Raw genomic sequence first — 25,744 nt, 5'->3', positions numbered from 1 at the left:
CTTGAGGTCATTTCCTCTCGTCCTGTCACTTGTTACCTGGGAGAAGAGACCAACCCCCACTTGGCTACACTCAGGGAGTTGTTGGCAGGTGGGTGTCAGTCTCTTGTTACCATTTCTTTTGACATCAGAATAAACATCTACAAACAAATGGCTTCAGAACCATAACGAGTTAACATGCAATGATTTTACAAATTTTTACAAATTCAGTCAACCATATAAAATTCTGTATGTTAGACCCCAGAAAGTGGTATCTTGCATTACACTCATGGTTAGATTCATCCTACGTCAATAATTAACTAGAAAATCAATTTTTCATATAGAAAAGGAGGTCAGCTGGAGTCTGAGACACAAAAAATATTTATTAATACTAGATTAATGCAAACGTTTAAAAATTCCTATTAAGTCCCTATACTCTTTTGGATGAAAGACTAGGAGGAGTTTCCCACATGCAGACAGGACAGCTTTCAGTGTCTAGTAAGGAAATGACAATTTTATAATAAAAATGCACATTCTTAATTTATATATTTATATTTTTAGAAACAAATGAGTATTTAAGGCGATGGTTTCAGACTTGCAGATCCCAAGTTCAATTATGAGCTCTGCCACTGGCTGCTTGCACAGCTACAGTGGCACACAGACTCACCAATGTCAGGGAATCTTCAATACATGCTGAACTTTCAGATGGCTAAGCCACACATTGTCCACAGACATCAATATATTATACTGAAACTTTCCTCAGCTTCTTAAATCATCCCAAAAGAATAATTTTTTTACATTTAGCTCAGCTACCTTGAGAGAAACCTTAGTAACTGAGAATGCCTCCAAGCAGCATTTAAAACACTGAAATTTAGCCAATAAGGGCACTGTGAAAGTGCCAGCTACATTTCACCTTACAAAGCTCTTTGATCTTACCTTTCATATGGGGTTCTCTTCATCCCACTGTCCTTAATATAATCCACTAGTTGCTTCTGTGTTCGTCCACTGTGAACCCACAAAAGTACAAACGTTATCAAACACGGGATGAGCATCAGAGATGGAATGACTTCAGAATACTTCTTCCTTTTGATCTCATTTTCTAAGACATAATGAGTTCAGCTTTAATGACTCTGTTCTGTTTCTCCCTACCTGTATCTGAACGATGACCCTCTGGTGAAGAACACTGCTTTAGCCTTTGGCTTTGGCTGATCAAATAGCCTAAAGAACGTGTGATACTCAACACAGATTTTCCAGAAGTTTTTACACTCATCCCTACTTCCCAAAAGAAACTCCAACGTATCTTGATACGGGCCCTGGGAAAAAAACACAGAAGTTAAGTAACAAATAAAATGACAATGAGGAGTAAAGGAAAGAACAAATGGGTGCAAACAAAAAGGCTGAACTCCAGTGAGATGCAGAATTTTGCTAAGTCACTTCTCATATGCCTTAAAGCATAGGAGTGATTCTGACGGCAGTCAAAAATCATTTAATAGCTTTCAAATATATTTGCTTACCTTGAAACTGTAAAACTGTTTAAAATGCACTTGGCTTTAGAAACATGCTCAATATAACCCACCTTTAGAAATTCCAAAGAAATTAAAATATGTAAGTGAAATAGCAGCAATTTTAAAATACTTCTCCTTTCTCAGGAGTTCTGATGCTTCTCTCACTTCCTGAGATTTAGACAAGACTGGAAAATACTGCATATGTCAGAGTACAGTTATCACATGAAATTTCTGAGGGTCATTACTAGACAGGCAGACACTGTGTCCTGTTTCAGGTGTCCTTGATACATGTAATTATATTATGTCCAAAGGCGTTTTTTGCCCCTTTTTTATCATAAATTAATATAAATTAATCTAGTCATGCAGTGTGGAAACAACAACAACTTTGATGACATCTGCAATCAAAAACATCCACTGTAAATCAGCCAAGCATGAAAAATAACACTTCTGCTATACAGATGCATAGAAAAGATAAAGCAAGAGTAATCACACTACTTTTAAAATTAAGCTCCAACAATACAATCTCAGCCACCTATTCCCTCCTGAGGTGTAACAGGTTATTCTCATTTGAATCAAGAAACAAGATGTAACTTTTTCAGAGTAGAAGTACAGAGACAGGATGCACCAAATACTTGGGTTTAGTAATTTTTTTCTGTCTTACATTTATACATGTGTATGTCTATGTCAAGGGTAAGCTGAGGCTGAAACACAAAACCTAAAGATCTAAGGTGACAGTCATGAGGTGAGAAAGGAAAGATTTATACTTGAATGATGAAGAGAAGCCTGCCTGCTGAGGCTGTTTTATAAAATCACAAACTCTAGAAATGTTCACAATAAAATGAAGCATAGGTATTTTTTTCAACTGACCGGTCTATATTACAGTAAAACTTGCACAGACCTCTGGGTGGAGCTTAATAAGGAATCTTTTCCTCTTGAAGCTCAGTTTACGGACTTTGGACCAGTTGAAGGTATTGATTTTTGTGTTACCCTGAATTAAATGAGAACAGTTAAAAGTTGGCAAAAGTTTCAGAAGAGCAGAGTAACAAACATAATTCTGTTGCAGTTATATAGACATGTGCACGTAGACACCTTCCCCACCCCAGTACATTCTGCTATATTTTTAGTTCTGGTGACAATATTCCCTTAAACAAGAAAGAGGTCACCGAGGAGTCTGCAAGGAATTGCAGGACTGCATGATGCACCTCCAAAAAAAAGCTGCCCCACAGTAACCAAAGAACAAGTAAAACACAAAATAAATGGAAAATGAGCACCCAGAGGGAAGTATTTTAGTAGATCAGCTGCCTCTGTGTTTTGGCGAGAGGAAAACAATATAACTGCATTCATAAACAGGACTCTGAGCACTGAGTCACTTATTTAATACAACAAACACAGTAATACTAATTGGTCCAATCACTTCAATCAATCAGCACTTCTAAGCACTAAGAGCAATGGTATCCTGGCAAAAATACCCTGGAACATTGAAAGAAGGGAAACCAAACTAAAATTCCGGGATGACAAACCTGTCCCAGGGCTGCACCAAATGAATTGAATTGATGATATCCCCTGATCACACATCTAACTCTCACACAAAACCCCTCTACTTCACTGCCACTGTCGGCTTTGATGCTCTCTGCTCTCCACCAATAAGAACAAACTGCATCAAACAATATTTTGGGGACTTAAATGACACTCCTTGACCATAAAACGCGCTAAATTTTGAAGTCATCAGAGGCACCTGATATTAAAATGAGAGACTTACTCCAAGACATGCTAAAGGACAGACAGACACACTCCGCCCTCCCTGCCATACCTGGAACACCAGCACACCCATGTGTGAAACTGCCAGGTTGATTTTGGTGCCCTCACGGTCGGAGGCAAGGTGGAATCTGATGCCATACATCTCCAGTTTCCGGGCAATTTCAAGCACTTGAAAGTCAGATTCAGCAGGAGTTTGACCCCTATAAAGAGGGAGAAAAATAAAGTTTTAAGAGCAATCTGATTCTATAATACTGCCAACACGGCTAATGCACTTAAGTCTGAACTCTGGCACTAAATCAGAATTTTCTGTCTCATTTATTTGGGCAGTTTCACTCCAGGTTAAGTATTACACTGAAAGTTCTGTAAGAGGAACTCTGTATGACACAGCCGATGACCAACCTCAAACGCATCCCAAGACAGATGCTAAAACAGATGTTAACTAGCTCAGAGCTTTTTCATTTTAGAAGCTATGAAGTTGAACAAATCCAAATTCAATCTACTATGCTCTTTCTTCTGCTTGCTTGTGTACACATTAGCATTAACCAGATAAGAGCTGGCAGAGCTGCATAGCCAGTACAACAGAAACAAAGCAAATATTGCAACAGAATGACCCATTTCAGGTCAGGTTTTGGGACTACAAAATTGTTACTACCTGGTACAGCAGATTCCCCCAGTCTTCAGCTGGATAATTACCTCCATGCCAAGGAATCCAGAGAAGGATCTTTAAAATGAAACCTCATCTGCTGTCGAAATTACACTGAAAACAGGGGGAAGCTGTACACAAAAGGGAGTAACTGCTCTATGAGAGCACGCAACGTCCAAAACAGCAACATAGAGACTGTTCAAGACTCTGGCACACACCCATCAAAGATTCAGCCCTCACTGAATGCTCCTCAAGTTAGCTGATGTCACAGACATTTTGTTCTCCTGCGTGAAAACAGTCCTTTTTTCCCCTCACTCCCCCCAGTTTTTCTCCATGACAGGGAGTGTATTGTATTATAGTCCATTTTTCAGTTGGTACAAGATTTTTTCCCATAAGTCAAACCACTCTCTATCAGTTCAGGGGTCCTGACAGGGGGTTTTTTTCCATGAACATGTGCTGCCATGAAAATGAAGGAGTTCTTAGAATCATAGAATCACAAAATCATTATGTCTGGAAAAGACCTCAAAGATGATCAAGTCCAACCGTTGCTACTGATGGTGCCCCAGTGACACCACAAAGCAAAAAAGTCCTTATCACAAACACAAGCCTGTTGCCCAGGGAGGTCTCCAAACTACACATCCTGCAAGACAACTTTACTGTCCAGCTTTAGGTATAAATACAGTCCAGGAGAACCAGGTAAAGCAGGAGACCCTTCTCCTGTGCCAACCTGATGGAAACCCCACCTGCAGTGCTATGTCGACTTCTGGGGCCCCCAACATCAGTAGAACGTGGAGCTGCTGGAGCAAGACCAGAGGAGGCCAAGGAGATGCTCCAAGGGCTGGGCAGAAGACCCTCTGCTATGGAAACAGGCTGTGGGTGTCCAGAAGAGAAGGTTCTGGGGAGACCTCACTGCAGCATTTCAGTACTTAAAGAGGGCTCACAGAAAAGAGGGAGGGGGACTTTTTGTATGGGCAGATAGTGACAGCACAAAGGGGAACGGTTTTATACTAAAAGAGAAGAGATTTAGAGTAGATGTTAACAGAAATTTTTTACTCAGAGGGTGGGGAGGCCCTGGCACAGGTTGCCCAGAGAAGCTGTGGCTGCCCCATCCCTGGAATCGTTCAAGGCCAGGTTGGACAGGGCTTGGAGCAACCTGGGCTAGTGGAAGGTGTCCCTGCCCATGGCAGGAGGTGGAACAAGATGATCTTTAAGGTCTCTTCCAGCTCGAATCAGTCTGTGATTCTATGAAACACTAGCAGCACACAACCTGCAGAGGCACTCAGAGTGGTGAGGCTATTTCAGCCACAGTCACATAAATTAATAATCATTACTGACAATGATCAGAAATAATAAATACCAAATTACTTCCAGACAAGTGCTGAATGAGCAAGTTCGTGCTTGTGCAAGTTCACTAGGATAAATATAATGATAGAAGGAAGCCACAGGTGACAAAAATTTATTATTATTCTATTTACAACCAAGCAGTGCTGAAACCAGATTAGATTCCTACACACACAGACTAAGCCAAATTTTAAAACCTCTGTTTGCCAAGAAACGGCCTTCCTTCCATAAATCTTCATTTCATTTCATTAAAACAGATGATAAACTACTTTTAGCGTTACCTATTTTTGTGTACTATGGAGTGCCAACCACAACATCAGTACTAAATAAATTCTCCTGCTCCTCCTAACTTGCCTTTCTAGTCATGCTCTTTAAAAATACCTTCTTCTATTTACCTAGAGTCATGTGTTCGATTAACAACAGTTTAGCTCCATACAGATTTTTTTAAAATATAGAGAATATTGAAGTGAATGATTATCACATTTGAATTTATCTGAACCAGGGATGATGGCAATATATATTAACTCTATGTAGGAACTGTCTCTACAACTCAGAGTTCAATTATGAAACTTATTTAGCACACTAGGGTTTTAGAAATGGAAGTTGTTAGAAAAAATAATGCTTCTTTGAAGCTCAGTAAAATGTTCCTTAGGGTAAAACACACACATACACAAAATGCCCAGAGAAAGTAAGCCTGAATGCACACACGTTTGACAACAGGATTTCAGCAGTGTTCTGTTGCCTTATTCATTCACAAGGGGAAAAACAAGAATCTGAAACGCTGCAACAGGAAATCCCACATTTATTTGCCAACTGCAGAAGGCAGGGATTCAGTGACATTCCTAAGTTTACAAGTTCAGTCCATAATCCACCCTTATCCAAACGTCAATATTTGTGACCATGTATGTATAAAGGGATTGCAAAGAACACACACAGAGGAACAAAAACCTGATTTCAAACGGAAAAAGAAATTCCAAACCACAGAGAGAGCCTTGTAGCTGCATTTCAACTAGTACACGTAACAGTAACACTGGTAATGTCCAAGACCTTCAAATGGCAAAGCAGATTGCTCCTCCCCTCACTGAAATGAGCAAGTGCTTTTAATACCAGCTTTAAGTGTTGTTTCCATTTCTACCACAGATTCCTTAACTGCGTCATAAAAGCAGGAGTACCATGGTTCCTGTTTGTTAAACACATACAAGACAAAAGAGGTGGATCATAAATCCTACTTTTGGCTACAGCTGCCTGAGTTACACTCTGAGAGCACTGTGTGTAGCTCCCACCCACACTAATTCCTGCTATAATTCTTTTGAACATAACGACATTAGGAATGAAAGTGGGCCTTTGTCTTTTAAAGAGGGTGCTGAGGTTGGCAAGGAGGGCTGGAAGGGAAGGGAGACAAAAACAAAATGGGAACTAGAAAATTGGAGCTATATAGTACTAAAAATTCCTCATGAACAGTCTGGTGTAACTGATGCAGAATCACTGACAGTTATTTCACGTACTGTTGGATATGATCCAAAGCACAGCACATCTCAGAAAAAAAAAAAAAATAAGGTAGCAGCCAATTTTAAGAGTGTTCTCTTGCACACAACCTGCCTGTACCTACCAAAGAAGGCAGAACCTGGTGTGGGGAAGCCGGGAGCGAAGCTGGGCTGTACCACAGACAGGTCCAAAGAGAGCAGTTTCAGTAATTGCCCTCAGATGATGGCTGCAGGCTTAGCTGCACAGCCCAGCCCCAAAACAATCTGCTCTAATTTTGTTCAGCCATTAAGCAGATAAATCTACTTAATCTTCCCCAGGTCAATGGACAACAGACTACCTATTAACAGTATTTCCAGCAAAAACTGCTGTCAGTGCAATAGGTTTTAACATAAAGGTTCCTTACATCCACTTATGTGTACAAATACTGGTTGTGTGTTACAATATTCCTGTGGTAATGGATTCAGAATAAATGCTGTCAAGTGTTAGATGATTTACAGGGCATTTAAACCCAGTAATCAATACAGAACTTTAAAGATGAAGTGTAAAGTTAGAATTTTTCTAATTTACACACATTTGAAAGAATTTAAATCATGGACAACTAGGCTAACAAGTTGTGAAAGGACAACAGTAAATGTAAATATAAATCTATCAAATCTTCTACTTCTTTCCTGACAAAGAAACCACAGCCATGTGAACACGTTGAATCCTGGACTGCACTCACCTCACAGCAAGTATTCTACTACTCTCAAGAAGACAGCAAAAACTGTATTTTGAGTGTCTGGGTCAGGATTTAACTGCACCCCCACCAGTACACCATCTACAAAATATAAACCCTTTCTTGTTTTTAATTAACTACAGAAATAAGTAAACTCAGCCTCTTGCTGAAGCAACTAAGTAATATGCTACACCAAAAATATAACTCATTCTGTTTACCATTACTACATTTGCAAAGTTAAGTATAGTGGAAGTAAAAGAAAGTATTTGTAAAAGTGAAATAAAAAAAATATTTAATAGAAAATAAGCTTTCAATTGTCATCTTTCTGATTACAACATTCTCAATATACAGAATGGATTGGATATAGAGGTTCTGCTTTATTCAGGTTTATGATGCTCTACAATTTCTAATAACTACAGTGAAGCAATTTAAAAAAAGAAGGAAAACTGAGGCAGAAAGAAGGTGCTGCAGCACTGGTCTGGAAATGAACCATCCTGCCAGAAATGGGTTTCTCTTCCCGGATGCTCAGTTAGTACAAGAAGTCTCTGTCAGAAGCAATCATCAGAGAAGAATCACAGCATGGTTTAGGTTGGAAGGGACCTTAAAGATCATCAGGTTCCAACTCCCCCGCCATGGGCAGGGACACCTTCCACTAGACCAGGTTGCTCCAAGCCCCATCCAACCTGGCCTTGAAAATATCTGTCTGCTATAAGTAAGTGGGGGAATAACAAGGTCAATTAAAGGAAATAAAAAATGAAAATAAACCACAAAAATAAAAATATGACACACCAGAATAATGGGAGAGGGAAATATTTATGTCTGTCCAACTGCACTTTGCATCACCAGGAAGGAGCCAAATACCTCGGGTCCCTGCTCCTGCCTGTTCCTTGGAACAGAAGTGAGGAAAAATGTGTCTGCACTGAGAAAACACGGGACCTCCTCAACTGCTAAAGATAGGAAAGGGTGGCCAATACTCCTTGAGCAAGGAAAGAGAAATGTTTGGCTGGGGTTGAGTTAATTTTCTTCACAGTAGCTGGTACGGGGCTGTGTTTTGGATTTGTGCTGAAAACAGTGTGGAAAACCCAGGGATGTTTTCCTTATTGCTGAGCAAAGCTCACACGGAGCCAAAGCCTTCTCTGCTCTACACACACTCCACTGGTGAGGGACTGGGGGAGCACAAGAAGTTGGAAGGAGCCATAGCCAGGACAGCTGACCCCAGCCCACCTCAGAGATATCCCCCCCCATATGGCATCATGCTCAGCATGTAGAGCCAGGGGAAGAAGAAGGAAGAGAAGGATATTCGGAGTGATGGTGTTTGTCTTCCCCGTCATCTTTATGTGTGATGGAAACCTCTTTCCTGAGGATGGCTGAACACCTGCCTGCCCATGGGAAGTAAGGAGTGAATTCCTGGGTTTGCTCTGCGTGCTTGTGTGGCTTTTGCTTCATCTACTAAACCGCCTGTATCTCAATCCCTGAGTTTCCCCACTTTTACCCTTCCAATTCTCTCCCCCACCCCACTGAGGGGGAACAGGTAGTTGTGTGGGGCTGAGCTGGGGTTAAACCACGGAAGTCACAGCTATTTTTATGACTGCAGCGCTTGCAAAATGACATCTCTCTAACAAAATTTCTTCCAAAGGTGTGGGGGGATTCAAAATGTGCCTTCAAGGTTATTGCTAACACTCAATGGCAACCTTTTCTAACTACATGCTGTTAATCTTCACGTGGCTTGCATGTGCACTTCTAAAACACTGCTTTAAAATAAGATTTACAATCATTTTAATAGTATGGCTGCATTAGATGTAATTCTTCCTAAACTAATGAAAAGTACACTTATGAAGCAAGGAATCTTTTCCTATTAACCTTCCTCTGACTCCTTCCGGACAAACAACACAAAAATGCAAACTTTCTTTACTGTAACAAATGATTAGAAGTAACTTGTTTGAAAAAAAAAGCTCAAACCTAGTTAACAAAACCACCAGTCCCTGACTCAGAAGACAGTCACAACCTTTCCATCAAGACAGGTAAACCAAGAAAATTCCTCACAAGCAACTCGACGGAATCCAGGACACAGGGCTGTTCTGTGTATTTTCTGGGGGTTCTTATCCCAGAACTAAAAACACCACATCTCATCTCAAATTTGACAGCCATCAGCTTATGCAATGATGTCATCAAAACCTTGCACGAGCCATTTGTAGTTTCACACACCACCACACCTTGCAGCAGTATCACGAGTTCTATGAAAAGAATGCTCCCCCTTTTAGTTTGCTTTGAAGTCAGTAATTCTTTCAGCATTTTTCTTTTGACAAGAGAAAACTAATGAAATTAATAGTTTCCCTCCTCCAGCTACCTTCTCCCAAGGTGAAGAACCCTAGCATACATTTTATCTCAGAATTACTTTAAATTATTTAAAAACAAAACCAAACTTTTAGTTTCTTTTTTAAGCATTTCCACATGCACCTAAAGGTTCAAAGCAGGAAAAAGTAACAAACACCTGATTTCATGAAGAATCGACAAAGCTGGAATTCCATCCTTACCAATAATTTCAGTACAACTGAAAATCAGTGATCATAAACAGTTTCAAAGAGTTAATTATTGAAATTCTCAGGAACTAATTTTCCAATACTACAGGATGTGTCTTGGCCTTAAACACAGATGCTGCCCTGAAAAACCTCCTTGTTCTGTCTGAAAAGAAAGTCAGTCAGCAACGATCCATGATTTTACCCACATAAAGCAAAAGAAACATTTAAATTTCTAATATAGCATTCGGATTAAAACACATAACCAGGCACAATAAAGCGTGCATGAAGATATTCACAATTAACAAAAGCACTTCAAATTGCTAAATCCCAATATGCAAGGTCTCAAAAATTACAGAAGAATAAGTTCCTGCAGTTCTTGACTGTGTGTTGGAACTAGTTTTATGTGGCGAAGAGCCACATTTGTCACCAATAATCTTCCATTATTTCAAAAATACCCCAGTTATAAAATAAGGTGTTGCATGAATTCGGATGAAAGTTATTTCTCCCCTACTCCCTCCAACCTTTTTCATCTCCCCTGTGCTTAATGAGATGCAACTGTTAGACAAAAGCAAGACCTATGCACACTCTCTTAACCATCATCCTATCATACAACATGCTCAACCTCCCCCAAGGAAGCCTGCATGCTCCCAGGGGTTACATCAGGGGTTTACTTCAATCCTCACTTACACATGCTTCTTGTGGAACTCCAGGATCTTTCCTTCAATTCTTTCCTGGTTTGGCAAATACTGGTTTGTTTTAAGGTGTTCTCGATCCTCTGATTCATCGAAATCCCCTATTTCAGCTATGACAGAAAATAAAACAATTTTAGAATAAGAAGAAAACAAAACAGTGTTAGAGTGAGAAGAAACAACGGAAAAGGAATCATGACTGAAAATACTTGGTAAGGAATTACAGAGACTCCAAGAGCCTTTAAGTGCTTCAAATTTGTGCATCACACTTTCTATCCAGATTCATTTTACCAAACTCTCACATTTATCCCAAGAAGACTTCCTGGGAATTAGAGCAGTATTTAAACATAATTTGGAAAATTTAGACTTCTTAAGGGTCCAAGATTTGTAGAAGATCCGCAAGGTGGTGTGAAGATTTGTTACTTATAGATACCTCACACCAACCAGCATGTTTCAATGTATTTTTTTCTAAACTTTTGTAAAATTGTAATGGGCAAGGCTACTTGGCAAGATGGCAAATTACATCTGGAGTTTTGGTCTCCCCTTCACATATCCATGTCTTTCAGGTACAACACAGTGGATTTAGGAAGAGATTTACAGAAGGAAAAAGCATGATTAGAAAGTGCAGAACAGTTTCCATCTGATACGACATGAAGCGATTGGAAAGTCTTCAGCTTAGAAAAAAAAAGCACAAGGCAGGCAGAACATATGGCAGATGTATATAAAAATTACAAGTTGAATAAATACATTTAAAAAAGTAATTTAACTTTTGCTGATAGTAAAATATGAAGTTACAATATTAAAGCACAAAAGTTTTTAAAAGACAAAAGCATACGTGTTATCCTAAAAACCTCCCAAAAATTAGGCTGTGAAGCTCATTTCCCTGAAAGGATGCCAAAAATATAAGCAAAATCAAAAATCAGACAAACACAAGGGCAACTAAACACAGAGGTGCAGTCAGTCTGTGACTTAGAAAGGCCACGTGCAGAGATTATGGGATGGATGCAGCAAAGGAAGAGTTGCCATATGCCTGCTCTGTCTCAGAGCTTCCCCACAGCATCTGCCATCAGCTACCATCAGAAAAAGGAGTGGACTTGTTCTTAACAAGAACACAGCAAATCCTGTTTAGAATCAAGCCAGCATACGAAACAAGTAAAAAATATTTAAGGGATTTCTGTAAAATAATTTCTGTTCAAAATAAAACTATTCTTTCTCACGTCCAATTTTCCAGCAGAGCAAAATCAAGCTAAGGAAGACCCGATGGTGAGATTTGCTCACCAGCTCCCCACTGCTGGGAAATCATGAGCAGGTTTTAATGGCATCACTCACTGATGGCACACACACAAGATAGATACGCCCCTCCAATAAAATCACCCCAACTATTATAACTGCATTATTATATTGCAATGCAGAATTAGATAACTAATAATTATTTAGCAGTGCATGTGTGAAGAACATCATCGAACAGCTTTTGCTTCCAGCCATCGAAGAGCCTCCAAAGGTCCTGTCTGCAGCTCAGGCTGCAGATTGTGTGAACACTCCAGCTGCTGCTCCAGCTATTTGGTGTCCAAACCCAATCAAGGTTTCCAACCTCCTTGTCTCAAAGGCCATGTTTTTAGGTCTTTAGGCACGGACAGACCAAGTCAGCAGCAGCATGGAAGGTTTCCAAGTCAATTGCTTCCCATTTTCATTTTCACTCCCAGTGAGGAGGAAAGCTGCTGACAGCCCCACTGTGGAACTTGTTCTGGCACAGTTCTAGCTGCTTTTCAGCCCAGTTCCTGTACACCCATCTTCCCCCAGGCACAGGGAAAGTGAGAAGCCAAGTGGAGGGAGCATAGAGGCAGATGGGAACATCTGTCTGGAAGATGTGGAGTGCTGGTGACACAGCCTGCAGAGCCAGAGACAACAGACAACACGGAAGGGGTTTGGTTTCCTACGTCCTCCACGAAGCCAAAGTTATCTCATACGTAAGCACCAGCTGTTCCTCCCCACAGCCAGCCTGGGTGACCGTTCCAGGGTTGCAAATCAACATGTTTTACAGTGTGTAGAGAAGGAAATACCATGAGGCAGAGATGGCTTTTAGCTACCAAAAGCTCCTGTGTGCTATTTAACCTGGGGTAGCACCAGCACCAATGTCAGCCCAGCTGGGACACTCACACTGCAGAAGGTGGGAGACCAGCAGAGCTGCCGTGTTGTCGCTGCAGGTCAGTCGCTCCTCTGCCAGGTCTCTCTTGATTTGCAATGCAAACAGGTACCTGAGGGAGAGGTACAAGGGCTGGAGTTACAAGGACCATCCTTGACAGATGAAATGACGACAGAACAACTGAGCAGGGGGTTATAAAACCAGCAGCTCCTAATTCTTCCTCTCTCCAAACCGAAGGTAACACAGCAGCCTGGCTACCAAGGACAGTCAAATCAAACAAAATAACCTGTGACTTATCCAGTGCAATTTATCAACACAGGACTGAGCCAGCACAACGGACTCACAGGAACAAGGAAGCAGAAGGAAAACCACATTTTAAGCAGGGTTCTTTTGTGCAGTAACTGCAGCTGTCATTTTTAGCTGCAAAGTGTGGGCTTTGGAAGTTTAAATCCTAAATAAGTTATTAAAGTATGTACTGATTACTTTATATAGGCACTGTTTATAAATTTTACTATTTTCCATATACTCTGACTCCTTTGACACCATGTTGTTGGTAAGCGCTAATCCGTGCTGTTCTCTGTTTTGAAAAGTATTTTTTCTGATACCAATCATCTGCCAACACATGTCTGCTGAAACTGTGACACTCCAAGTGCTCTTTCACTCATCTTCCATCTGAGTTCTGTTAGGAAGCAGCTGCACTGCCCTCCTACTGTTACCTCCCTATTAATTCAGTAGGTAATGCAAATCTAACAGTTCTAAAAATACTTTACCTGGTATATTCCTCTTGCAACTGACCCGGGTCTGGAGGGAAAAACTTCACAGCTAGACGAAGCATTGTAGTCTTTGGTCCTAGAAGAAAAGTTGGTCATTTCACAAAAAAAAAAAAAGGTGTTCTTCATAAGCACATGCATATTCTGTTTGCCAACGAACAGAGAAACACAACACACATGAAGCCTAGCCAGATTTCAACTCCCACCTAACCACAGCAGGGTCTGGGGTACAGATTGTCCATGTCAATGGAAATACAGTAGCTGGTTTCCAAAAGAACTTGGATACCACCGCCGAGGTGAGTCTGCAGGCTCAGCGCTGTAAAAAGAGCTCTGTTCAACATGAAATCTGTAACACCCCAAAGCAACTACTTGGCTGCATACAACAGCATCACACGTGACCCAGAGAAAGGGTCCCAGAAGGGGAGGAGGGAGGAGACACACCCCACAGGCTCCCAGCACCATCTACACGATCAGAACTGAACCCACAAGCCTGGCTGGACCCATCTGGCTCCCTGCGGAGGTAAAGGGTGTTTGCAGCCTGCTCCCGGCATGCCTGGTAACATCCATTTCCTCCCATCTTCAACACTTCCTTGTCCATCTCAGCAACAGGCAGGAAACTAATTTAATGTTCAAAATTAAACAGCATCCTCAGTCACTGCTGGGAACGGTCCATAACGCTCTGAGCAGCATTTTACAACAAAACACAACCACGACTGGTCCGCGTGAACCGCTCCAGCATCACGGCTCAGCCTGGGAACCACAGTCCCTGCTGAACCACAATCCCTGCTGAACCACAATCCCCGCTTCACACGGAGTTTTAAAGGAATTACTACAGGGTACCACAGTTGCTCTCCATGCCAGGACTGGGCACCACCGTTTTCCCACTGTTTTTCCTGCCTTAAAACAGACGAGGTCGAGCGTTCTGCAGGCAGGCAGAGTACTGGCCAGCCTGTCCTTACAGGGGTCTGCAGAGCATCCACCTGACAGCTGCAGGCACCCTCCGGGCAACAGCCAGGCCCAGCCACCCCGGGACTCCGTGTGCCACTGCTGTTTCAAAGCAAGTTTAGCCAAATTAAAAAAAAAAATAAAAAAAAATCAAATTTGTTGGAGCATGCTGGGAAGCACAAGACAGCCTGCTTTAATTTATTTTAAGCATCAAGATCTCTTAAAGCTTGACGAAGTCCAATTTAACCCCATCAGCCCCAAAGCACACGGATTTCTTCTGTCTGGAATACCCAATTCCCATATGCCAAATGTTTCTCCACTCACTCTTGTTTGCTAATGAGGGAATTACAGACTTTGCTTTTTGACTAGGAGAACTGACTCACAGATTATCACAGCTGTCACAAGAGCAGCTTCCAGCCTCCAATCCCAGAATTACCAAAGCTTTGGTGAACAAAAAAAACTAAAATCCACATCCCAATTACAGTGTAACACCGTATAATGACACAGAAAGCTCACATTTGGCAGAGACTAAGGATTTTATAGTTCTTGAGATGCAGCAAGTGAGGAAAATGAATAGTTTTAATGATTCCAGTAAAAAACCCAAAACTTCACATCAAATTTCTGAAAATACCCTCAGCCTTTGGAAGATCTTCACAAGGTCAAGAACAGTCCTGCATGTTAGTGATGCCAATCAACGGGGAAGTATCAATGTGGGAGCAATTTTGGAAGTGTTTTGAGCATCACTTACATCAAATGGCAATAAATATAAAAAATTAAAAACATAATACTGCATATTTGCCTCTGTAGCACAACCCTCCTCTTTTTGTTCAGTCAACCTTGCCTTTCCTCTATAAATAAGTCCCATTCAAATCAGGAAAAGAAACACTTGACCAATGTTAACCGAGATGCAGAATTTATTTTAAGAAGCCAAATCTGAGCAAAAACAAGAACAACAACAACAAAAAAGATGTGAGGAAAAATCACTCGGGCAGGGATGGTGAACACAACACTACATAAACTGGCAGAGAAGGTACCCAAATGCCAACCTGATACTGTGTGCCTGTTAGGGAGCTGAAAATTTGGATCCAAACTCCTTGCCTTCTGGAGTGGTTTGGTAGTAAAACTGACTGCATTCATTTGAAAATAATCAAAATAAAATTCTCACCACACAACACAAAGCTAAATGTATCTCAGAATAGGTCATCAGCCAAGGCTAATTTAAAGTAAATCAAGAACTTTTGTGTTTAGAGAGGATGTCAAAGACTCAGAAGTGCATATCTGCAAATACAAAGCAATCACCAGCAACATCAACCAACAGGTTTGAGCTGGAACACCTTAAAGCCAACGATAACATTCCCCTGCTGCTAGACTAAAAGTTTAAAGGTTAACTTCAAAATCATTAAATTCTAAAAAAACCCTCAAACAAACAAAAAGCCCAATATATAGAAATCAGGAAATTTCAATCAATTTAAAACTGATTTCAGAATGTGAACATCTGCCAGACAAGTGACTGGTATCTCTTGCAGATTAAAATTTTAGAAATTTTAAAATAAATATTTCAGTTTCACTGGCAACATAACACGGGTGGTAGACCACAAAGCAGCCAAAAATTTTAGCAAGTCCCCATGATTTTAGATCATTTTAGAACAACATTTGTCCCGTCAGGGAACACCATCTATGATCTAAGGTCAAGATTCCCCAATTTGTATGGTATAGAAAAGAATACAGAAGGAGTAACCAAGCAGCACTGCAGAGCTGTGGTCCACCAGATCTTTTAACTAGGATATAATTCCTTCCAGCCAGGAATAAATAAAAAGTTGGCACTCCAACATTTTTTTGGCAGGGAAAACAGAGAGTGAAAGTATTGTATACCCTCCGAAGGAAGCCTTTTATAGATGGTTTGGCTCTTCTGTTTAAAAAACAATGTTGGCAAAAGTCAAAATCCCGACTTTAAGGTTAAAAAATTAGCTAGAATTGGTGATTTCATATTTTCTGGCAATCAATCTTAGGCAGAAGATTAACTAAAAACTACTTCCCAGTACTAATTTTTAACATATTTCAATCAAAATTTGGAAAGGAATAGGAATCCACCACACCCTCCTGACCTTGTTCTTCCAGAAAGCCTCTGCACTCAGAACCAGAAAACAAGCAAACAGCTTAACTCTGCTCTAAAGGAAAAAAAAAAAGCTGGATCTAATCTTTCAACATCTGAAGAACCAACCTGCATGCTGCATTCTCCAATTATTGTTCACCTTTACATTACCTCTCACATTACTTTTTAGAGTGGTATAAAGACAAGACAGCCTCGCTATTGCAGCATCCTCCTGGCCAGGGAGCAGAACCACATTTTACAGCCAAAGCAGAAGCTCTGAAGCCACCATCCAGGTGGGAGATCCCTACCTCTACTCTACCAGCAAAGCTGCTCCTGAGCACATGGAAAGAGCTCACATGGGAATCAGCCAAAATATTTCTTTTTCTTCCCACGGTATGACAACACAACTCCAAAAAGCTTACAAACAGCAAGTGTTATATTTCACTTCAACATAACACCAGCTGACCCAATCTGTCTAGATATTTATCACAGAAAGAATCCTACCTGCAGTAAGTTTCCATTCCACCCACCACATACTACCTATTAAAAACATCAGGCTGGCATGTCCCAACAGGAACCACTATCACCACTACCATGTGTAATTTGCAGGGAAGCATAACCAGTAAATCAAGTAGTAATTGTGAAAGCAACCCACATAAAGCAGATGCAAATTAAGGAAAACTTCCTTTTTTAAAACTACTTACTCCGTACTTGCTTAATAACAGGTTTCATAGGTTCCAGCCAAATCTGAAATTGCAGAGAAAAAAAATTACAAACTGACATTCTTATTTGAATATAATATAAAAACATCAAAAGTAAATTTAAATTAAGCAGTAATTTATGAGTAGCATTTCTTCCGCAATGCAGTAATTCCTTTGCTTTACAAAAAGTGTACTTATCTATTTGAATTGACATTTCTCATGCATCAGTAGAAAAATCACTGATCTGTGCTTAAAGCTCCTCTGGACAGAAAAAGAGCCAAGTCAGCAAAAGCACAGCCCCACTGCCAAGAAGGCAAGAGTCAATGCCAAAACCCATGGCCAGACAGGAGCCAGGCTGCAGAATTACAGAAAGTCTGGAGAACAAGAAAAGGTCCAACTTTTTTTCCTTTCCATGCTTTTTCTGGCACTCTTACCTACCTACTTAAGGGTTTTTACTCGTTATTAATTTCCCACCATTTTTTCCTCTTTTGACAAGCATATTTTAAAAGAAAGACTATTGCTGTTCTCGTAAAAGGAGCATCCATAAAAGCAATGCAAAATATTCTAGATGTTCCACCTTTTATTTTCCCCACCCCTTCAAAGAGAAAACTGTTACAAGACAATTATGTTTGGTCCTTACTAGTTACTGCTCTGTCTGAGAGACAGATGAGGATTTTAAGAACCTTATTAGCTGCAGTAACAGTTTGGAAACCGTGCAGAAGAACTGGAAACTAAACAAGTTTTACTGCATTTCCTCAGCTCAAGAGCAGCATGGATTAGTGCCATTACCATTCCCTATGTTCTCAGTCAGATTTTCTGCATGTCCTAAAACTAGAAAAAGTAACAGGGGAAAAAAAAAAGGAAAAGAGGGTTTGGGGGACATTTTCTAGTTTAGAAGCCACATTGTCCTCTTTGCAAGGTACAGGATAAGTGACTAGGAGGCTTAAAGGTGTCAGCATTGATCTAGATCAATGACTTAAAAAGCTTGCAGGTCTGTATGTCTGCTGAGGTTTGTGTTGGAAAGAGGTTTGTAATGGCTCTTCAAGGACATTAATTGAAGACTGAATTAACTGAGGATGAATATGAACGCTACCAAAATTACACACTGTGATATGATTTTATAGGTGCTCCACAGAGTACACTTTGAGTTGATGTTTCCCCTTTCAGAGGAAAGGAGGATTTTATTTCTGTCCCTGCAAGTGGAGTATCAGCAGCTATTTACCAGCTTTATACATTTTCTAAGATTTAAGAAGCAGCAGACTCTGATTCCTCCCCTCTGCTTTAGTAGTTGTCGTCATCTAGTGAGCGAAGCAGATCTACAAGAATCCAAGAGATGATCCTACAGGACACTCCAGCAGACTTGGAAACATTCGACACTCAAGGAACTGTGTTCACCCAAGCTTTTTATTATACCCGATTTGTCGGGGTACGCACCCAATATGACTGGATGTTCTGGAACTCAATTCCAAAGTAGTCTGATTCAATCAAATTCAGATGCTTGTAAACTTCTGTCAGTAATGTCTGGCCGTAACATTTTGACTAAGGAAGTAATAAAAAAGTTACAGTGAGATTAATATGTATAAGTTTACAGTAAATTAAAAAACAAATTATGGTATCTTTAGAAACTGTAGAAAAATATCACGAAGATTTTTCACGTTATTCTTGTCACTGTAAGACACAAACACAGGCACAGCTCCGCATAAAAAACCTTCACAGAACCAGAGGAACTGAAGCTGGAAGGGGCCACTGGAGGTCACCTACGTCCAGCCTCCTTCTCACAGCAGGGTCAGCCACGAGACCCGAGGAGACCAGCTGCAGGCTATTTGCAGCTCCTTCAGTAAACCCACACGTTTGTTTGTGTAGCTGGATGGTGTGGTCTGCCCCAGCAGCACACCCAGCAGAGACTGCCAAATCCCTGCTCCATGCAGACCCCTCGCTCCTTCCAACACCAGCGACCCCAGGGCCACGTGCAGACCAGTGGGAACCCCACCAACCCTCCTCTTACACCACACTTGCTGTGGAGTCCTTTTGATGAATCCCTCCCTCAAGAAACCCACTCACCAACCCTTTTTGACAGTCAAGTTAGAGGCAAACCCACAAACCAAACATTGTCAGAAAGCAGCTACGGCAGCATGGGAGAAAACAGGAAACTTCCACAGCACATCAAAACCAGCTCCCCTTGGGGCTGCTTGTTCAATCATCCCAGCTTGCTCTCAGCATGACTGTAGCAGCCACCACAAGAAAAGAAAAATAGCATTTATGAACCCACACATCAATCCATCCGGACCACTCAGAAAAGAATCCAAAGGGCTATCACACCTTTGGGTGCCCATTCTGGCAACACACAAAACCTAGCAGGGTGCAGAGGGAGGCTGCACGGCCACAAAGCTACACCTTGGACCATGGAAGTGATCCTACAACTGTAGTGACAGGGTCTGGCATCATTCTGGTCAGCTGGGTTATCTGACAGAACACACTGGCAGCATTGTTGCCACAAAGGTTTGTTCATGTGGAAGAGTCGGAGTGATGGAAGACAACTTGCCCATCAAAGCAGGCACAGAGTTCTGTAATCGACTCTTTAAACTCAGAACAGTGTCTCTTTTAAAAAGTATTAGACATTATAATAAGTTATCACAGAATGGTTTGGGTTGGAAGGGACCTTAAAGCTCATCCAGTTCCAGGGACACCTTCCACTAGCCCAGGTTGCTCCAAGCCCTGTCCAACCTGGCCTGGAACGATTCCAGGGATGGGGCAGCCACAGCTTCTCTGGGCAACCTGTGTAAGGGCCTCACCACCCTCACAGGGAAGAATTTCTTTCTGACATTTAATCTAAATCTACCCTTATTAATTTTAAAGTCAAATTAGTGTTAGAATTAGAATAACTTAATAAAATGTAAACGAAAATATCTGAGAGAAAGAATGGGCCCCTTTACGTTTAAAAAGTAAAAAATATTGTGAAAGCTGGGGCAATTGTTTCACATTACTGGGGTGCACAAAAAATTCAAAAGCAACTGCTTCTTACAGGAAAAAGATTAACTGTCATTTTTAGAACTATGCAATTTAGCTAAATGCCTCTGTAACACTTAAAAAAAACCCCAAAACTTCAGTGAGAAAAAGTCTGACAGCTGTGCAGTGCTGCAAATCTGACATAGCTTTGGTATTTGAACTGGTGTGAGGGGAGCTTATGGCATCCAACGCTGTAATCTCAGAGAAAAGCACAGAAACAGGGCAGAGAACAAGACGAGATTGGCTCATCCCTCTCACTCATGCTTTTACCACTCACATTACCTATAAGGGCAATCACAGGTGGGAAGCTTTGGTCAGGTGAATTCATCTGGCACAAACATGAGTCATTCAAAAAGTTTCTTGATATCACACTGGCTCCGGCCACTGATGCTGAAACCCCCAAATAAAACTGCAAGTCGGGAGAAGTGATCCAGTTCTAGGTGAGTGCAGAGGGGACAGAGATGTCTGGCTGAGTGATGACACAGCACGTGAGCAGGAGTGCTCTCTTCTTTTTCTGAACAAGTCTAAAATGGTATTTTCTTTATAAGAGCACATTAAATTTTTTTTAGCCAAAATCTGCACTTACAGAAGACTCTGAGGATAAGGGTATTGCTTTTTAAATGGTCACAATGAAATAAAGAATGATACAAGCCACATCTCCAGTAAATTACATTATTGCTCTGCTGTCTCCAGACACATTTCCCAGGCAGGTTACAGACTCTGCCAGAGGGGGCACATGCCTGGAGAAATGCATTTTGAAAGTTACATTTTTAACTTCCAAATGAAATACATTTCTTGCTATGCACTTGTGAATAAAGCTTCAAATAGTAACAGAAGGAAATATCCTTAAATATAGTAGGACTCTCATTTTTTTTAAGGTCCTGATAAACACACATGTATGCCTCCTGCTCCCAGGCCCCACGGATCCAAGAAGGGAGTACTTTTCGGAGAGCAATGCCCTGACCAATGTCATATTCTTCCACATGCAGAAGATGGGATATGCCACTTGCCTTTTCATGGACAGATCTACTGACCTCTAGAAGTCCCCAGCCAGGAGATGTCCTATGACCCAAATCTCATTTGTGAAACAAGCAGCAATTCTGGTTCCAACCACCTTCTGTTAGAATTGATACACTCAGAATAACTTGTGAAAGATGCCTGCTAACAGTCAGACAGGTTTTACAGCCAAACTGTGCTGATTAAGTAATCTGTGTCCTGCCCATGGCTAGTTACATACAGGAATTAAAATTATCCCAACCAACAGTAATGCACAGGTTTCTCCCATTTAAACTGAGTTACATCTCTGTGGCTCCACCAAGCTCCATGCTGAAGACAGTCCAGCTGCCTTCATCTCTCCAAAAAAAAAGAATCTGTATGGCACATATCCCTGGTACCTCCCCTTGCACTGTCAAGTCCACGCTCCTTCAAGAGTAACTGAAGATGAAGAAATTAAGATGGTTAAGTCTGGGAGAACTTGGCAACTGATCAAATTATAAGAGCATAAAATAATTTTGCTTGGGCTAACAACTATAATTTTGGGTGTCAAGAAAAAAAACAGTCTAAGCTGAGTAGCACTTCACATCCTTCAGAAGATAAATGCCACATTTTGAAAGAACAGTATTAATTTTATTTTAAAATGAGTTTCAAAAGCTTGAGATGGAACATGTTTTTTATTATTATGTCTCAAATGCTGTGGGAAAACTTTTTAAAGCTATTTAGTTCCTCAAATTGTTTATTATATTTATAACCATCTTTTCCAAAAAGCTGGACATTTTGAAGAGGACAAAAATGAAAGTGACAGAGTGGACAGCTCCATGTCATTGTTTAATTTGCATAAAAGCAGCACAAAGTAAAATATTTTAAGTAATTCCCTAATTACTGTAATTCTGGCATCAGGGCAAGCAGCTGCATGAATGCATTTCAGAAAGGTCCTGCTTTCAATACAAATTCACAACACAGCATACTTTCCATTCCAAACTTCTCAATTACTCTTTATTTTCTGCCAAGACAACGACTACTGATATCACTGAATTATTTCACATAAAAAGAAAGAAAAAAAAAACCAGGGTAAAAAAAATTAAACAGGCAGCTAACAACAGTTTTCCAGTGACCCAGCTCTAACTATACTGCAGATAATTTTAACAAGTCATCATTAGAAGACTGTTAAGCACAATAGATTTATTTCAAATTGATTCGTATATTCAGATCAAGTTTGAAAAGTTCCCTCAGAGCTGTGCAAGTGCAAGCAGGGCACCCTGACTGGTGGTGATGCCACAGAGAGCCCTGCATGGCAAGAGAAGCAACACCTTCAGATGCTACTCAGTGCTAAAACAGCGTAAGACAGAGAACAGAAATCCATAGGAACAAGCATTTTCAGCTGAAGTTTCTTGCCTGAAGGAGATATCTGTATTTGTCACTTTATCAGAAAAATAAACATATTCAACGTTAGCAATCTTTAGGACAGGGGAGTAAAATATAAATAATATAAAAAGTTGTAAAACCAGTTATTTTTGTTTTATAGAATCATAGAATCACAGGATGGTTTGAGTTGGAAGCAACTTTAAGGATCATCTCATTCCATGGGTAGGGACACCTTCCATTATCCCCGGTTGCTCCAAGGCCTGGAGCCAGATCTCTGTCCAACCTGGCCTTGGACACTTCCAGGGATGGGGCAGCCACAGCTGCTCTGGGAAACCTATGCCAGGGCCTCACCACTCAACATCCCATCTAACCTTGCCCTCTGTCAGTGGGAAGCCATTCCCCCCTATCCTGTCCCTCCAGGCCTTTGCCCAAGGTCCCTTTCCAGCTCTCTTGGAGCTCCTTCAGGCTCTGGAAGGGGCTCTAAGGTCTTCCCAGAGCCTTCTCTTCTCCAGGCTGAACACTCCCTGCTCTCTCAGCCTTTCTCCAGAGCAGAGGGGCTCCAGCCCTTGCAGCATCTCCCATGGCCTCTTCTGGACTCACTGCAGCAGCTCCACATGTCTTATGCCATGTCCCCAGAGCTGGATGCAGCACCACAGGTGAGGTCTCACCAGAGCAGAGCAGAGGGGGACAATCAACCCAAGTGTTATTTGCTATTTTCTCAAATAACACTACCTACATGACAGATCCTCCCTCTGCCATAACATTTGAGCTCAGGGAGGAAAACAAACTGGGAACACATGGCCTATGATTTTCAGTAGACCATAGCTCAGTATTATCGAAATCGATTCTTCTCTAACTCCCAAACTTGTCTTCCAGAACATCTTAACTTTCTCCTTCCACACATTTTAATTTGAAAACAAAAAATCCCTAGTACTTTCATAATGAGTAGTATTCTCATCTTCCAAAATGGACAAACTGCCCTTGCTCAAACTTTCCAATAAAGAAATCCACTTTTGGCAACAGTCAAGCTGGAAGGGAAAAAGAAAAAAAAATATCAGTGCAAAAGTCAAGAGTTTGGAAAAAAAGAAGAGTTGTAAAGTAGAGGTATAGAATGGAAACACTTGTGCAGCCAGAGCCAGGGGAGCCACCGGTCCCCAATGTCAGCAAACACCTTGGATTTTGTGTTACAGAAATCTGCAACTGTCAGGAAACCAAATCCTCCAATAAACAGTGAATCTGTAGGAGAGGGAGAAGTTTAGATTTGACATCATCACTGACAAGCAGCCAACAGAGCCAACAAGGAGCCAACACAGAGTGCCCTGAGAACAGCCAGAGCAAACTGAACTGAGTTAAATAAAGGTCCCTTCACCAGTCACGGACTTTTATTGCTTTTTTTACTTTGGGGGACTTCAGTGGTCTTCCTAAGGAAAATGTGATTTCTCATCTTTGGCAAATTAAAAAAAAAAAAATTGGCAACTAAACATAGACTTGTTATTTCCTTTCTTAATCAGAAATATGCAAACATTTCAGTGAGTTTATAGCCCTGTTTATCTCCAACCCTCCTGTAATCTGTTAGATCTCTGTCCAAATGCAGTGTGAGACAGAAAAAAACACCCTCAAAACTCCCTGTTAATAACTATCATTAATGCCACACATAAACAAAAACTGCATTTCTGAATACAGGGTGGACGCTCAAATGTTTATTAGAAAGAAGGAAATAATCTCAGATGGCAAGGAATACCATTCATTAACTTTGTGGCTAAAACAAGAAGACCTTACTGCTCCATATCTAGTATATAATCTGCAGACTAGAAAAGTAAGAAATAACTGCCTTCCTTTTCAGTACTTTATTACTTTCTTCAATTTGGATTGGATCTAGTGACTCCAATGAAAGCACTCCCTGCCTCCCCACAAAAATGGGTACCTGGTGACAACTGTGTCAAACCCTGGTTTCATGTGCTCAGCCAAATGGCTTAAGTACTGTTTCATTTTGATCATCCAAACATTTAACACTGGCTTCGATTACTTCAGGTTTTTTTTAACTCTTTGTTAAGAAAACCGGTACTTTAAATACATCTTTTTATTCACTTTTCTATATTGACAGATCTCAACTACAGGTTACTTTATCAAGACCACAGCTAGAGTAGCCTGCAGAGCATTTAACAGCTTACAGAACACGGGATGTTTTGTTGGTGACATCAGGGGATGTGACTCTGCTACAAGGGCCTCATGCCCTGCAGTCCCCACCTGCCACTGACTGAGGTTGCCAATCCCGAATTCTACCAGAACCGGATCAAGGAGCCGACCCAGTACACATAATAAGGTTTGTGAAACCTCATCCAACTTTATACCTTAGTCACTGGTATGAATTTATTTTTTCAAAACCTTTCCCCCTGCCCCCCAGAGAGCACGGTTCAGCTGCCAGGTCTCCCACTTGCAGCGGCAGTCTTCCAGCACCCAGCTCCCCTGAGGTAGCCAAACCCTTGGTCAGCCCTGGTTTCCCATGTCCCTGTGCTGGCAGGGTGGCCCTGGACACTGGGAATCACTTCTATCAGAGCAACACCAACATCCCCACCCGCCCAAGCCAGGGCCTCGCAGCACAGCTGGTACCATGGGCACAGGCTGAACTCTGGGCAAACTCCCCCACTCTAAAAATTATTGCGTAGCTCCTTCATCACAAAATGGGACAGTGTGCACTTTCACCTTGAAAATTTGATTCTTTTTTAAAATACTGTATTACAGTATTTCTACACAGCATTGAAAATATGGAAGCTGTAACCCCAAATATAAATTTCTAAGCTATTTTATTATTACACTCAATATTGGGCATAATTTTTTGTTTTAAAAATAGATAATTCTGTGACTCCCTCCCCATGATTTTTTTTTTGTCCTAAGATTTCAGTGGTTACTTTTGATGTGGGTTTGCCAGGGGTTTCTTAAGCAGAATCCACAGCCAGACAAATTATTCTAGAAATGGAAGCCTCTGGCTCATTTAATTAAGGCTAGCTTTAAAACTGTAATAATTTAAAGGTTCAAGCAGTGTTAAAGCACTTCACTGCCAAATGAACCAGCTCTACCCAACAAACATGCTTTTC

The 25,744-nt window shown here is 41.0% G+C and overlaps 1 protein-coding gene across 6 annotated transcripts in view; it reads right to left on the bottom strand.

The window, feature by feature from the left end:
• FARP2 (FERM, ARH/RhoGEF and pleckstrin domain protein 2) overlaps positions 1-25,744 on the bottom strand; it is a 75,489-nt gene that overhangs the window by 33,568 nt on the left and 16,177 nt on the right. For all 6 annotated transcript variants that reach the window (XM_027703759.1, XM_027703760.1, XM_027703758.1 and 3 more), the window contains 9 exons: positions 18,717-18,821; positions 17,286-17,328; positions 13,545-13,623; positions 12,789-12,886; positions 10,630-10,744; positions 3,292-3,439; positions 2,380-2,469; positions 1,126-1,289; positions 913-981 (listed from right to left, as the gene is read on the bottom strand). In XM_027703759.1, coding sequence (XP_027559560.1) covers positions 913-981; positions 1,126-1,289; positions 2,380-2,469; positions 3,292-3,439; positions 10,630-10,744; positions 12,789-12,886; positions 13,545-13,623; positions 17,286-17,328; positions 18,717-18,821 — 911 coding nt within the window. The remainder of the gene's footprint in view (positions 1-912; positions 982-1,125; positions 1,290-2,379; positions 2,470-3,291; positions 3,440-10,629; positions 10,745-12,788; positions 12,887-13,544; positions 13,624-17,285; positions 17,329-18,716; positions 18,822-25,744) is intronic.

Source organism: Neopelma chrysocephalum, unplaced genomic scaffold (assembly GCF_003984885.1).
Source record: "Neopelma chrysocephalum unplaced genomic scaffold, ASM398488v2 Primary Assembly neopelma1_252, whole genome shotgun sequence".
NCBI lineage: Eukaryota > Metazoa > Chordata > Aves > Passeriformes > Pipridae > Neopelma > Neopelma chrysocephalum.
This window is presented reverse-complemented; position numbering and strand designations above follow the sequence as displayed.